This window comes from Typopeltis vanoorti, chromosome 1, assembly GCF_054136105.1.
Source record: "Typopeltis vanoorti isolate ZY-2024b chromosome 1, IOZ_Tvanoo_1.0, whole genome shotgun sequence".
Classification (NCBI taxonomy): domain Eukaryota; kingdom Metazoa; phylum Arthropoda; class Arachnida; order Uropygi; family Thelyphonidae; genus Typopeltis; species Typopeltis vanoorti.
Window position 1 is genome coordinate 85,543,360 of NC_143549.1, and position 12,305 is coordinate 85,555,664.

The window sequence follows — 12,305 nt, forward strand, 5'->3', positions numbered from 1 at the left end:
AATGGTTATCAGAAAAAATTAATAGAATCCTACATCATTATAATCTTAATGCCACTTTTAAATCACCTTTAAAGTTAAAAAAAATATTCAACACCTCTAAGGATCCTCTTCCTCCACTGGCAACACCAGGGAGTTTATTGCATCTATTGCACCTGTAACTTACCTTATATTGGGGAAACTGGACGCACAATCTCTATCCATAAAAAAAAGAACACAAACACATTAAATATAATAATTTTGGTGAAGCAGGCCTCTCAGTTCATGCTCTTAACACCCTACATCGAACTGATTGGAAAAGTACTTGTTCTTTGCATCATACAAAACCTTGGTATGAACAGAAATTTAAAGAAGCCTGTGAAATTTTGATTAATCTTAATAATAATAGGGGGTTAAAAATCCCAAGAATTTGGATGGCACACATTCAGCTCACTGTTTCCAGCAAACCCTGACTTTAGGACTCTAAGCAATTTTTCATTTGCCATTATCCATACCAATTGCAATTTATATGTATACTTATATAAGTAATTTTATTTTCTACTTATTTATCTATTATTTTCTGTATAAACATGTTACTCTCCAGCTTAATTAACTTTGTAACCTAATAGATAATTATAATAACAGGACTCTAGCTGTGATGTAGCGAGATTTTTTTTTTTTTTTTTTTTTTTTTTTAGCACCAGAGGTCAGGCAAATAGTTTTAATGGTTGATCAGTAACTTTAGCATGCCATGTAGATTGTAGGGCAGCTTGTTTCTTTGTGTGTGTGTATATATATATATATATATACGTATACTCCAGAATTTAAAGAATGACCTTAATGTGAAGGTCGAAAAGTCGAATGTATATTTTGGTTTATATATTAAACTAAAGTTTTACTCTAACACGGTAGTTGTATCCAGTGGTGAGCTATGGAAATTTTAACAAAGGGCTCGCATCGTCGAGCAAAAAAAAAAAAAAAAAAAAAAAGAAAAGAAAAAAAGGCCTAACTTAGCCTGTATAATACTTATATTGTGACTTTGTAGAGCTTCTGACAGATATGATAATTCCTGTAGGATATCAATCATTAATGCTAGATCTTTTAAAAATTCCAAATTGAGAAGTCAGTTTAAAAAGCCCTTATATTTAAAATTTTGATACTAAAGTCTTTTGCAATCGTATTTAATTCTCGTTGATTGATGATAAAAAGCATAATTTATCCATAAATATTTCAAAATGATTTATTTCTTTAATGTTTTTTTTATCGAATCATGTAATGCTAAATGTAAACGATGAGCGCAATGCTAAATCACAACGTTGGGAAATTTTTGTAGAAGTTTGATTGCAACACCTGATTTGTTTCCTAACATTACACTAGCCCCATCAGAACAAAATGCAATGAAATAATTTTTTATATAGGTATCAGAAAATCCATATGAATTTAAAGTAGCAATTATAGTGAATGTATACATTCCACGGTGGTATTTTCTAGTTCTACAAGATTATTAAACAAGTACAAGGGGCTTGCAAATCTGATAAAAATTTAACAAAGGGCTCACGCGAGCCCCTTATAGCTCACCACTGGTTGTATCCATAATTTTCATAACGAATAATTTTTAGTATTTTAGTATTGCATGAAGTACATGCAATGATAGAGTACAATCATGAATGGAAGAATAAAGGAACAAAAGCAGAAAAAGTGAACCCATGCATAAAAAAACTAAAACTGATGTAGAGAAAGAAATTAAAATTATAAATATGAAGGTGCATAAAACAACTGAAGAAGATGGAGCTGAATACCTCATGTTTCTTAAAAGTCCAAAGAGAAATAGATGGTGCTTCAGCATATTATCAAGAGATTTATTAAAAGAAGAAGGTAGCCACTGCTCAAGTCATCTTAATGTCATAAGGAAGGTCGAATGGCCAAATTAAGCCCCCCCCCCCTCGTTTCCCGTATTATTTATACTGCACTATATTACTTTGATTTAATGATTACATACTGAAATGTAATTTGTGTGCACATCCTATGAATGAAACTAGGAGAAATAGCCTTTATGACATGTTAATGTGCTATATACTTAATGTGTATGGTGTGATTATTGGGATGGGCTAAATCCAACTTAACATAAAAGGAGTGCAGCTCTTATGTAAATCATGGTGTGAATTCTGCTCACTAAAGGTTTACACCTATTGTACAATGGCAATGTGGGTGGGCTAAGGGTTAGATAATCTGGAAACCCTCCTCTAGAAATAACACAATGGTCTTTTTTCAAGCCAATTTGGAGCTTCAACAAGTACTGGAGGAGGAAGGGATCTCACACAGAACAAAACAGATACTCTACCACTTAAAGCAATTGCAAATCTGTGGGGAGATTTTAAACCCACAGTCTGTGGGTTTTTGCTGGAAAAGATGATATCTACTCAACCAAATCAAGGCAGCAACCACATAAAATAACTTCTTGTCCCCATAAACTTATTTGTCAATGAAAGTTATTTGACATGGTTTTTACACATTTCTGCAAATGAAATTCAACTACTGCATGTTTCTTCAGCAGGTGACTGATTGCTCACAAGTGTCATTTTCTCTTTTATTTTTTTTTTTCATTTTCTTTTTTAACAGTAGAGCTCAATGCTGAAGAATTGTCTGGACTTATCTCTTTTTTTTAAGCAGCTTGCATTTACAAATTAATGTCAATCAGTGGAACATTTTCTACTATAGAAATTCAACATGCTTAATAAGTGATACCGTTTCCTTGTCCCATGCCATTTTCACTGCTACTATAATTCAGAAGAAAACATGATAAAATTGCAAACCATCAATAACAAAGTGTGAAAAAATCTAATGAATGGATGCAGTTCAATTCACACTGCTGCTAAATGTTTTTTTTTTTTTTTCCTTCACACAGGCTTATCCCTCACTTTATAAATGTTCAATGTAAAAATATTTGTGTTTTTCTATTTACAAACATTTTTCAATTTCACAAAGAAATTTTTTGTGATACTGAAAAAAAAAAGAAAATATGATGCAAAAGATGAAAAATTCACAACCGATCACTACTATAACTGCTAATACTACTGTTGAGTGTTTCAACTGATAGTGGGAGCTGTGGAATGGGGGAATAGACTTGCATTTGAGAAGTGTGGAGTGGTAAGTTCCAGCAGATGGTCAACATTGCAGTTCAGTTGTTTGTATGTGTTAGGTTTATTTAAGATCTTGTCTGTACTATCATTTACAGCATCACGACCCCTAAATTCAGGGCAAAAAAAGTGTGTGTGTGTGTATTTTATATTATATATATATATTTATTTCATATATGAAAAAGACTGATTACTTTTCAATACACACACTTTCATATCTCATATTGCTTGCATAATGATTTTCAACTTTATACTCAAGCATAACCTATATAAAATGTTATGGACCACATAATTTGTCCAAAATTTTGATTTAAAAAATTTTTGTAACTTTTTTTTCTTACATATAAAGAAATTAAATTATTTAAAATTTTTTTACACTGATCATCTGTTTGTGAAATACATTATTAAGAAGTTAATGGTAAATAATTGCAAACAAACTCAATGAACCACTTTCACTTTTATGATTATACAAATGGCTTGTAATTAATTATTAAAATTGAAGCACATCACAGACTGAGCAAAAACAATCTGGAAAAGCTGAATTATTCCAAACTTCTTATAGATAAAAATTTTTAGCAGCTTATATTATCAATACATAAGGACAATTTTTAATTCTATCACACAACAACACTTTGCTTGAAGGAGGACAAACCTATCACTAGCTACAAAACCAGCTAGTCTCTGTATATCAACTGAAATGCTCCCTCAATTCAACAAAACATTTGGGTATGTGTACACAGTTAGATGGTATCAATGCATAACCATCAAAAAGTTTCCAACCATAAGCTGAACTTTTTGTCTGTTCATCAGTAACATGGTATGAAGTAACATGATTATCAATTGCTAACTTGCAGTTTGCTAAAAAGTGACAATGATTACATTGAAATACCTTGCTAATATGCAAACAGTTTCCTCCATCTACTAAGCTACTGTTTAATGAACAATGACAGGTTTTGCAATTTAAGTGCTCTGCATCTTTATATATGAAGTCTTCAGAACAGATGTTCATTCTTTTGGAGTCTTTTGAATGTATCCTATTAATTTGTTTTGAGTCTTTTGAATGTAGCCTATTAATTCTTTTTGAGTTTTTAGAATGGAGCCTCTTTATTCCTTCCAAGACTTTAGAATGTAGCCTATTTATTTTTATTTTTTTACATTTAGCAGGTTTGAAAATATGACTGTTATCTTCTTTAATTTCATTTAGTGATTCTTCATCTTTTTTTCTGTGAGCAAATATATCTTCATTTTGTTGCGTATTTAAATTAATACTGTCATGATCAACATTAAAATCAAGAGATAATGATGATAGCACTTTTTCTGCTGACATATGTTCTGCACTATCTGAGTATTTAGCAGTCAAGATATTGCACATGTAATTCTGTGAATTTAGTGGGGAAACTTCCTTTCTTTCTGACGGTTTTGATTTTAAAGTAATTTTACCATTATCAACATTTATAATATTAGACTTAACATGAGCTGTAGGAAAATTTTTATCATTTCGTACAGCCAATGGACATAAATTGATGCCTTGTTGTGTATGTTCATTTTTTTTTTGGTATTTTGATTTCAAAGTAATTCTGCCATTATCTGCATCTACAGTATTGGACTTGACATGAAGTGCAGGAATACTTTTATCCTTGCTTGTGTCCAATGGACATAAATTCATGCAACTATGTATACACCCTTTTTTTTCTGGATATTTTGATTTTGAAGTAATTTTGGCCTGATTTGTGTCTAAAGCATTAGATTTAACAAGATCTGAAGGCAAATTTTTATGCTCACTCAGATACAGTAGGCAGAAATCTGTGCACTGCTGTATGAATTTATTTTTTTCTGGGAAGTCTGACTTCAAGGTAATTGTATCATTATCTGTGTCAACAATGTCAGAATTAATACGAGGTGCAGGCAAATTTTTATCTTCATTCCAATCCAATGAGCACAAATCTATGTTCTGCTGTACTGATTCTTCCTTTGAAAAATTCATATATTTCCCTTCTACTTGATCAAATATTAAATCAGGAATGCAGGTAACAACCTCTGGTTTGGTAGCAGCATGAAAAGGGGTGAAATCTGGAAAAGAACCGCAGTTTTCAGGGTTCGGGAAGCCTTCATATTTAACTATTACTGAATTTGTTAATTTAGTAGTCAATTTTGATTCAGCAATATTATGAAAAGGAGTAACTTCAAATACAGAAAAAATTTTGTCGTCTTTAGTTTCAGATTTGACTTTTACCAATTGAGATGTTGAATTAACAATAACCTGCTCATTATCTGTGTTTGTGGTACTATGAGATACATCACAGGCTTCTAAATATTTGCTTTGTTTCAACAAAGAGTCTAGTAATTTCTTATATCTGGCTTTCTTCTTTATCTTTTGATCTTCATCAGTACTAGCATTTTTGCTAGTAATATGTTGTGAATTAAAATATTTCCTATGGTTTTTAACTTGAGTAGATATGCCTGGTAGACTCGTGACTAATTTTGTTTCAACGGTACTATGAACCACAGCAGTTTCAGAAGGAAGCTTAACTTTTCTATTATTTTCTATGGATTTTTTCCCAAAATTTTGAAGGCTCTGTTGAGAAAGCGGAAATGTAAGATGCAAAAAGGGGTATCTTGTATCATTCTGGATTTCATGAGTATGAGAAATATGCTTATTAATTTCTGATATAGAATTATTATCTAAATTATTCACTTCAAAGTCTTTTGTGGGTAAAAGTTCTAGTAAATGATTATTTTTTTGCAATGAAGATTTTTCATATTTTTCCATTTGACAAGTATTTATTTCATCAACTACGTTCCCATTTTCCAACTGGATATTCAACTCATTTACTGAGTTACTTGAAGTTGTTTTTGTTATATTTAAACCATTCTTATTAGAATTTTTTCCATTAAATGTTTTATGAGAACACCAATTATATCTATCACTTATTTTTCTAAACCTTGGAATATTAGCACTAGAGCGTTTTGATGAGGATCGTGAATTTTTTCCTTTTCGTTTTAAATTTTCAGGCTTTAAACATTTCTCTATGGTGCATTTTCTTAAATTATAGTTAGAATTCTTTTCCTCACTAGATGTCTCATTAGTGTCATAGGAAAATTCAAGAGATGGTAGCCAGTGGTTAAGATGATAATACTTTCCTTTTTCACTGTCCAACCAATTCATACGTAATTTCTTCTTCTCTCTGCAAAAGATTTTAAAAACATCTAAAGAAACATTTAAACAGATTAATAAAGGTAAACAAATAAACAAATCAGAAACTTAATATGCTATACAATAAGAACTCACTAAATCCCATAAATGGATACCATTATGTTGTGAGGGTATTAGGGTCTCAGTGCAGCAACAAATAGAAAAACTGACACCTTTATTTTATACATTTAAAATCTGAAGAACGGGGTGCTTAAGGGTCAAAGCTGTATAACTGAGAGGAGACCTCCACATAGCCTTTAACGGAATGCAGAGAACCAACCAGGTCTTCTGACCTAATGTCCAATCCTCACCTTCTCGTGGTGCACCCTGTTGGGTATCTACTTGGATACTGAACGAATGAGGATGGGCTGGCAATTTGGGATTTAGCCAACCAAATTGTATTCTTATTGGTTAAACCAAAATAAAAAATGATGGTACAACATGACAAAATTTCATGCCGGCTGGGGCGTCGCCCGGTTAAACAAGGCCCCCGTTGTTTTCGCCAGGGAACCAGGGCGAACAGCGAAAAGTCAGCTACTGGAACAAATCTGAAAACAAACCCCAACTCAACATCACCAGAGTTAAAGATCAGTACTATCAACGTAAGAAGCCTGAATGGCAAAGAAATGGAGCTAGCTGAGGAATTAGATAAGTACCAGATCGACATAATAGGGGTGACGGAAACAAAAAAGACCAAAACTGGTGAGATCTTTCTGAGCAATAAATACAAAATGTTATATTCAGGAAATGACAATCAAGGAAAAGGAGTAGCCATAGTATTCAACACAAAATACGGGGCTAATCTTCTTGAATGGCAGTCAGTCTCAAGTAGAGTAATGTGGGCAAATATGAGAATGGGGAACTGGACAATGAGACTTATTTGTGCCTATGGTCCCACAGAAGGTTCTACTAAGGTAGAAGTGGAGGAATTTTTTGAGGCTTTAGAAAAAGCAACTGACACAATGAAAAAGGAAAAGTTGGTCCTTGTTGGGGATCTAAATAGCAGAGTAGGAAATGATTGTGAGGCATACAAAAATATTTTGGGAAAATTTGGAGAAAAGAGCAAAGCTAATAATAATGGCAAATATCTGTTGGATTTCTGCTCAGGACATGGACTGGTTATTACTAACACCATGTTCCAACATAAAAATGTGCACAAATTCACATGGAGAGAAGAGGCTAGGAATAAGAAAAGTCTCATTGACTATGTTATTGTTGATAGTGATGTTTTCTCCCTGGTGCAGGACACCAGAGTGTACAGAGGATTTGAAATTGGAAGTGATCACTATTTAGTCTTGAGCAGGATAAAATTGAATTTCATATTGAAAAGAATAACATGTAAGAAAGTTTTAAAGCGAATAAAAGTTGAGCAGCTCTCAGATGTGAACTGTAGACTAAAATACACAAAGATTATTGAAGAAAAAATGAAAGAGTTTGAGAACAGGAATCAAACCTTGGAGATTCAGTGGCAAACTCTGAAGAAAACATTGATTCTGCCAGAGAGGCAAGTGGTGAGGTTGTGTGCAAGGATAAAAAAATCAGAACTCCCTGGTAGACACAGGAAGTTAAAGAGGCAGTGAAGGAAAAGAAGAAAGCATATCAAAAGTTCCTGTCAAATAAGTCAACTTGTGCTCTTAGAGAATATAGACAAATACAAGAATGCTAAACACTGTGTAAAACTAGCTAAACAAAAGTCATGGGAGGACTTTGGCAAGAATACAGAAAATAAATATCAAGAAGGTGGCAAAATATTCTGGAGGTTGTTGAAGAAGCTTAAGAATGGAGGAAAGAGTGCTAAAAGAAATTAGAGATGATAAAGGTGACACATGAAAACGGGAGAAAAAGATATCCTTGAAGTATGGAGTAATTACTTTGAAAAACTGCTAAATGAAACAAGCAGTGATGACAGCACAGTGGTAAAAAACACTGACCAGGAATGCAGTCAGGAATATATATCCATACTTGAAGTAGAAAAAGCCATCAAAGGCTTGAAATGTGGAAAGGCAGCAGGAGTAGATGATATTCGACCAGAAATGCTGAAGTATGGTGGTATAAGAGTCTTACAGTGGCTGCACTGCATAGTTCAGAAAGCCTGGACAGAGGGACAAATTCCCGATGATTGGAGTAGAGCTCTAATAGTACCCATATATAAAAAGGGAAATAAAACTGCATGTGAGAATTACAGAGGTATTTCCCTACTGAGTGTTCCTGGCAAGATCTATGCCAGTATACTTGAGAAACGGTTGAGAAGAATTGTGGAAGAAAAGCTTGGTGAAGAACAAGCTGGATTCAGGCCAAGAGGCTGTCAGGATCAGATCTTCACTTTACGACAAATAGTCGAGAAAGCATGGGAATATAACAAAGATCTGTATTTAAGTTTTGTCGATTTGGAAAAGGCATATGACAAGTGCCAAGAGAGAAGCTATTTAATACGCTGCAGTTATATGGTGTCAATGGGGCATTATATCAAGCAATACTTAGTCTTTATTTGAGTTGTAAGTCAGCAGTTAGAATTGAAGGAAGTACATGAAAATGGTTTAATGTTAAATCTGGTGTGAGACAAGGATGTACATTATCCCCTCTGTTATTCATTATCTATATGGTTAACATTATGAATGAATGTGGTATTAAACCTGATATCAAAATTGGAGATGTTAATGTCAGCTCTTTGCTTTATGCGGATGATGTTATACTTCTAAATAAATCCTCTACAAGTCTGCAGGATTCTCTGACTAAATTGAGTAGCTGTTGTAATAGATATGGTATGAAGGTCAGCAATAAAAAGACAATGAAAATAGGCAGAATCATTGAAAATGTCAACTGTGTTGTGAATGGAGAACCTGTGGAACAAGTAAAACATTTCAGCTACTTAGGCACGATTTTTACTGAAGATGGTAAATTAAATATAGAAATAGACAACAGAATCAGCAAAGCTGGTATGGTGGGAAGTCAATTGAATGAATTCATAAGGAATAAGAAAGAAATTAGTCGGAACACTAAATTAGCTGTATACAAGACAGTGTTCAAACCAGTTTTAACTTATGGATCTGAGAGCTGGGTCAGAAGTAAAACACTTGACCAAAGACTAGAGACCGCAGATATGAGAGTCCTGAGAAAGATTATAGGCGTGAACAGATGGCATCAATGGCAATATCATATTAAAAACGAGGATATTAGGAAAGAACTTGACATTGTCAGCATCCAGGAATGTGTTAGCAGAGCTAATCTCAGGCGGTATGATCACTTAAACAGAATGGGCGAGGAAAGATTAGCAAAACAAGTGTTCTCTGCCAGGTTGGCAGCAAAACGACCCAGAGGAAGACCAAGATGTAGATGGATTGATACAGTACAAAGTGCTTAAGACGATAGAAATATAAGATCTGATAATGTTGATGTCTTGACAAGTAACAGACTGATTTGGATAAAAATTGTAGATAGGAAATTAATAATGATGTAATTTTTTTTTCATGTAGTACTATCATATCCTGTACACCCCTTGAGGGTACATGGCAGGAATTTGATGATGATGAAATCTGAAGAACGAAAACTCAAAATAGGATGCCCATTTCTTTCGTTTTCACAAAACTTATTTCAGCATCTTTAACAATTACTTTCAGGATGCCAATTGTCCCATTTTGCAATATCTGATTTCAAGGATGGAATGTTTTCATGTAACATTTATAAAAAATATAGTCACAACCGCTGCTGCTGCTGCTGGGAATGAAAAAGATGACTTAGCTAGCAAGATTCAACAGATTAGTTTAACAAGAACAATGTGAATTTATTCTCTCTTCTTTGGTGTATAAGATTGGTAATTATAGCAGCACATCACAACATCCTGTCTTGTGACCTCCTTTTTATCTCTTCATAACTCTTAGTATCATTATGTTATTTATTATGTGAATCATCATTATGTGAATTTATTATGGGAGACTAATGCTGGTGAAACCCTGGAAGGAGCAAAAGAAATTAAATTTATATGGCCGCAGAAAGATAATTACGTAAAACAGCATATGAAGAGAAGTGGAATTTGAGAGTGTGCTGGATGTCGTGATAGTGTCATGTGAGTTCTCCATAACTAAGGTAACTCTGCCTCCAAATGGAGAGAATGAACATGGTGGGTAAGAATGTAGAATTTTCAATTAAGAATGGATTTATATGAAACTACATAGTCAGTGTTCAGGAAAAACTCAGGAGGCAGCTTGCAGCAGCAGCTCAGCATAAGAAATTCCAAAAAAAGGATGTCGACAGTGCATTCAAAATAGTCAGAGACGTTTGAAGATCAGGAGGATAAATGAAAAGCATCATTAAGCAGTATGCTTGTGTGGAGGGGGAGGGATAAAGCAGATAGTGGGAAGATGATAGCAACAGAAGAAATACTTCAATTATTGATGGATCACCTTCTGAGGGTGTATCATCCAGGTGGAGATGATATATAGCAACTCATTTTATCATTTCATAATACCTTCAGCAAAACTACCTTTATTTCTCACTGATGTGAGGAAGATAATTGAACTAGAGGTGTTCTGAAATACATAAGTGAAGATATTACAAAATCTCAATACAAATACAACAATAGGATTGGATGAGTAGTCAACCTATGTGTTATGAGGTTAAAGAGAACTGGCAGTGTCTCTTAAACCTCAACATACCAGAACTATTTTGCTCTCTTTCACTTGAGATTCTGCACTGGCAGAATCTCAAGTGAAAGAGATTGTGAAAGTGAAGTCTTCTGCTAGTTCTGACAAGGCCTCAGAACTAGCAGAAGACTTGCAATCATCTGCTAGTGCTAGAAAGATCACAAGTGAAAAGGAAAGAAGGACAAGATAGTTCTGTTGCACAAAGTTGATTTCAAGACAAAGATAGCAAATTATGGACTGATTATTATCTTAAGAGTTTGCTTAAGATATTGGAAAAGTTGATGACAGGCAGTTTTAATTAAGGCATGTGGATAGGAATAAGATATTCTAAGAAGGACAACATGGCTCTGAGAAACAAGACTTCTTACCTTACTTTTTACTGAGTTGAATAAAAGGAAATGCCAAGATATTGCTACATTTTGAAAGGATACTACAAGGAATCCTATTAGGTAAACTGCAGCAAATGAAAATGAATATGAAGCTGGTAAGAGTGGCGATGGACAGGCATCATAAAGTACAAGGCAGAGCAAAGCATACAAGCTATGCATGTATGATATTGATGAAACTGGACTGCAAGAAATCGATAATGCTAAGGATTTGGATATGATGATGTACAAGGAAGTGCAGACTTGGTAAGTGCCAGGTGCACTAAGCTTGTCTCCTGTACTACCATGTTTCCACCTTGCTCACATCCTGATGGTACAATGGCAATATCTCCCAAAGAAGAAAATCATTTTTTCCTCCAACTCTCAAACAGACAACCAAGGAACTCCTCCTCCTGCTACCATTCTACAAACATTGACAGTATGCCTCCTCTGAAATTTCACCAGAAGAGCATCAGAAAAATATTCAGCAGACTTGATACCAATAAGTCTCTTCACCATGATGGTATTCCTCCAGTTGTACAAAGAGCTTGTGCATCAGAACTTACACTTGTCCTGCATTGTCTCTTCAAGCTGTCATATTCATCTGGCATCTATCTAACACCCTTGGAAACAAGCTTTTGTCAATCATATTCCCCAAAAAGGGAGATAAAAGTCAGTCATCAAACTATCACCCCATTGCTCTGACCTCATTACTCTCAAAAATAATTGAAAACCTCATCAATAGTGAACTGCTTCACTACTTGATAACCCACCAGTTACTTAATGTTCATTAATATGGATTCTGCAATTTTCGTTCCAAGAGCAGACCTTCCTTGCTAACCTCACACGCCTTTGATCCCAAGCAATGAAAGAGTATGGAGAAACTCAAGTGGTCGATCTAGATATTTTCAAGGCATTTGAGTTTGGCATTGTGGCATTCTTACCAAGTTAACAATCCTATGGTATTCCTCTGCAAATAGATTGTCAGCTTCCT

The 12,305-nt window shown here is 34.1% G+C and overlaps 1 protein-coding gene across 2 annotated transcripts in view; it reads right to left on the minus strand.

The window, feature by feature from the left end:
* Positions 1-3,551: 3,551 nt before the first annotated feature.
* LOC150110171 (uncharacterized) overlaps positions 3,552-12,305 on the minus strand; it is a 34,074-nt gene continuing 25,320 nt past the window's right edge. For both annotated transcript variants that reach the window (XM_090391862.1, XM_090391854.1), the window contains exon 2: positions 3,552-6,298. In XM_090391862.1, coding sequence (XP_090247988.1) covers positions 3,802-6,298 — 2,497 coding nt within the window. In that variant the 3' untranslated portion in view covers positions 3,552-3,801. The remainder of the gene's footprint in view (positions 6,299-12,305) is intronic.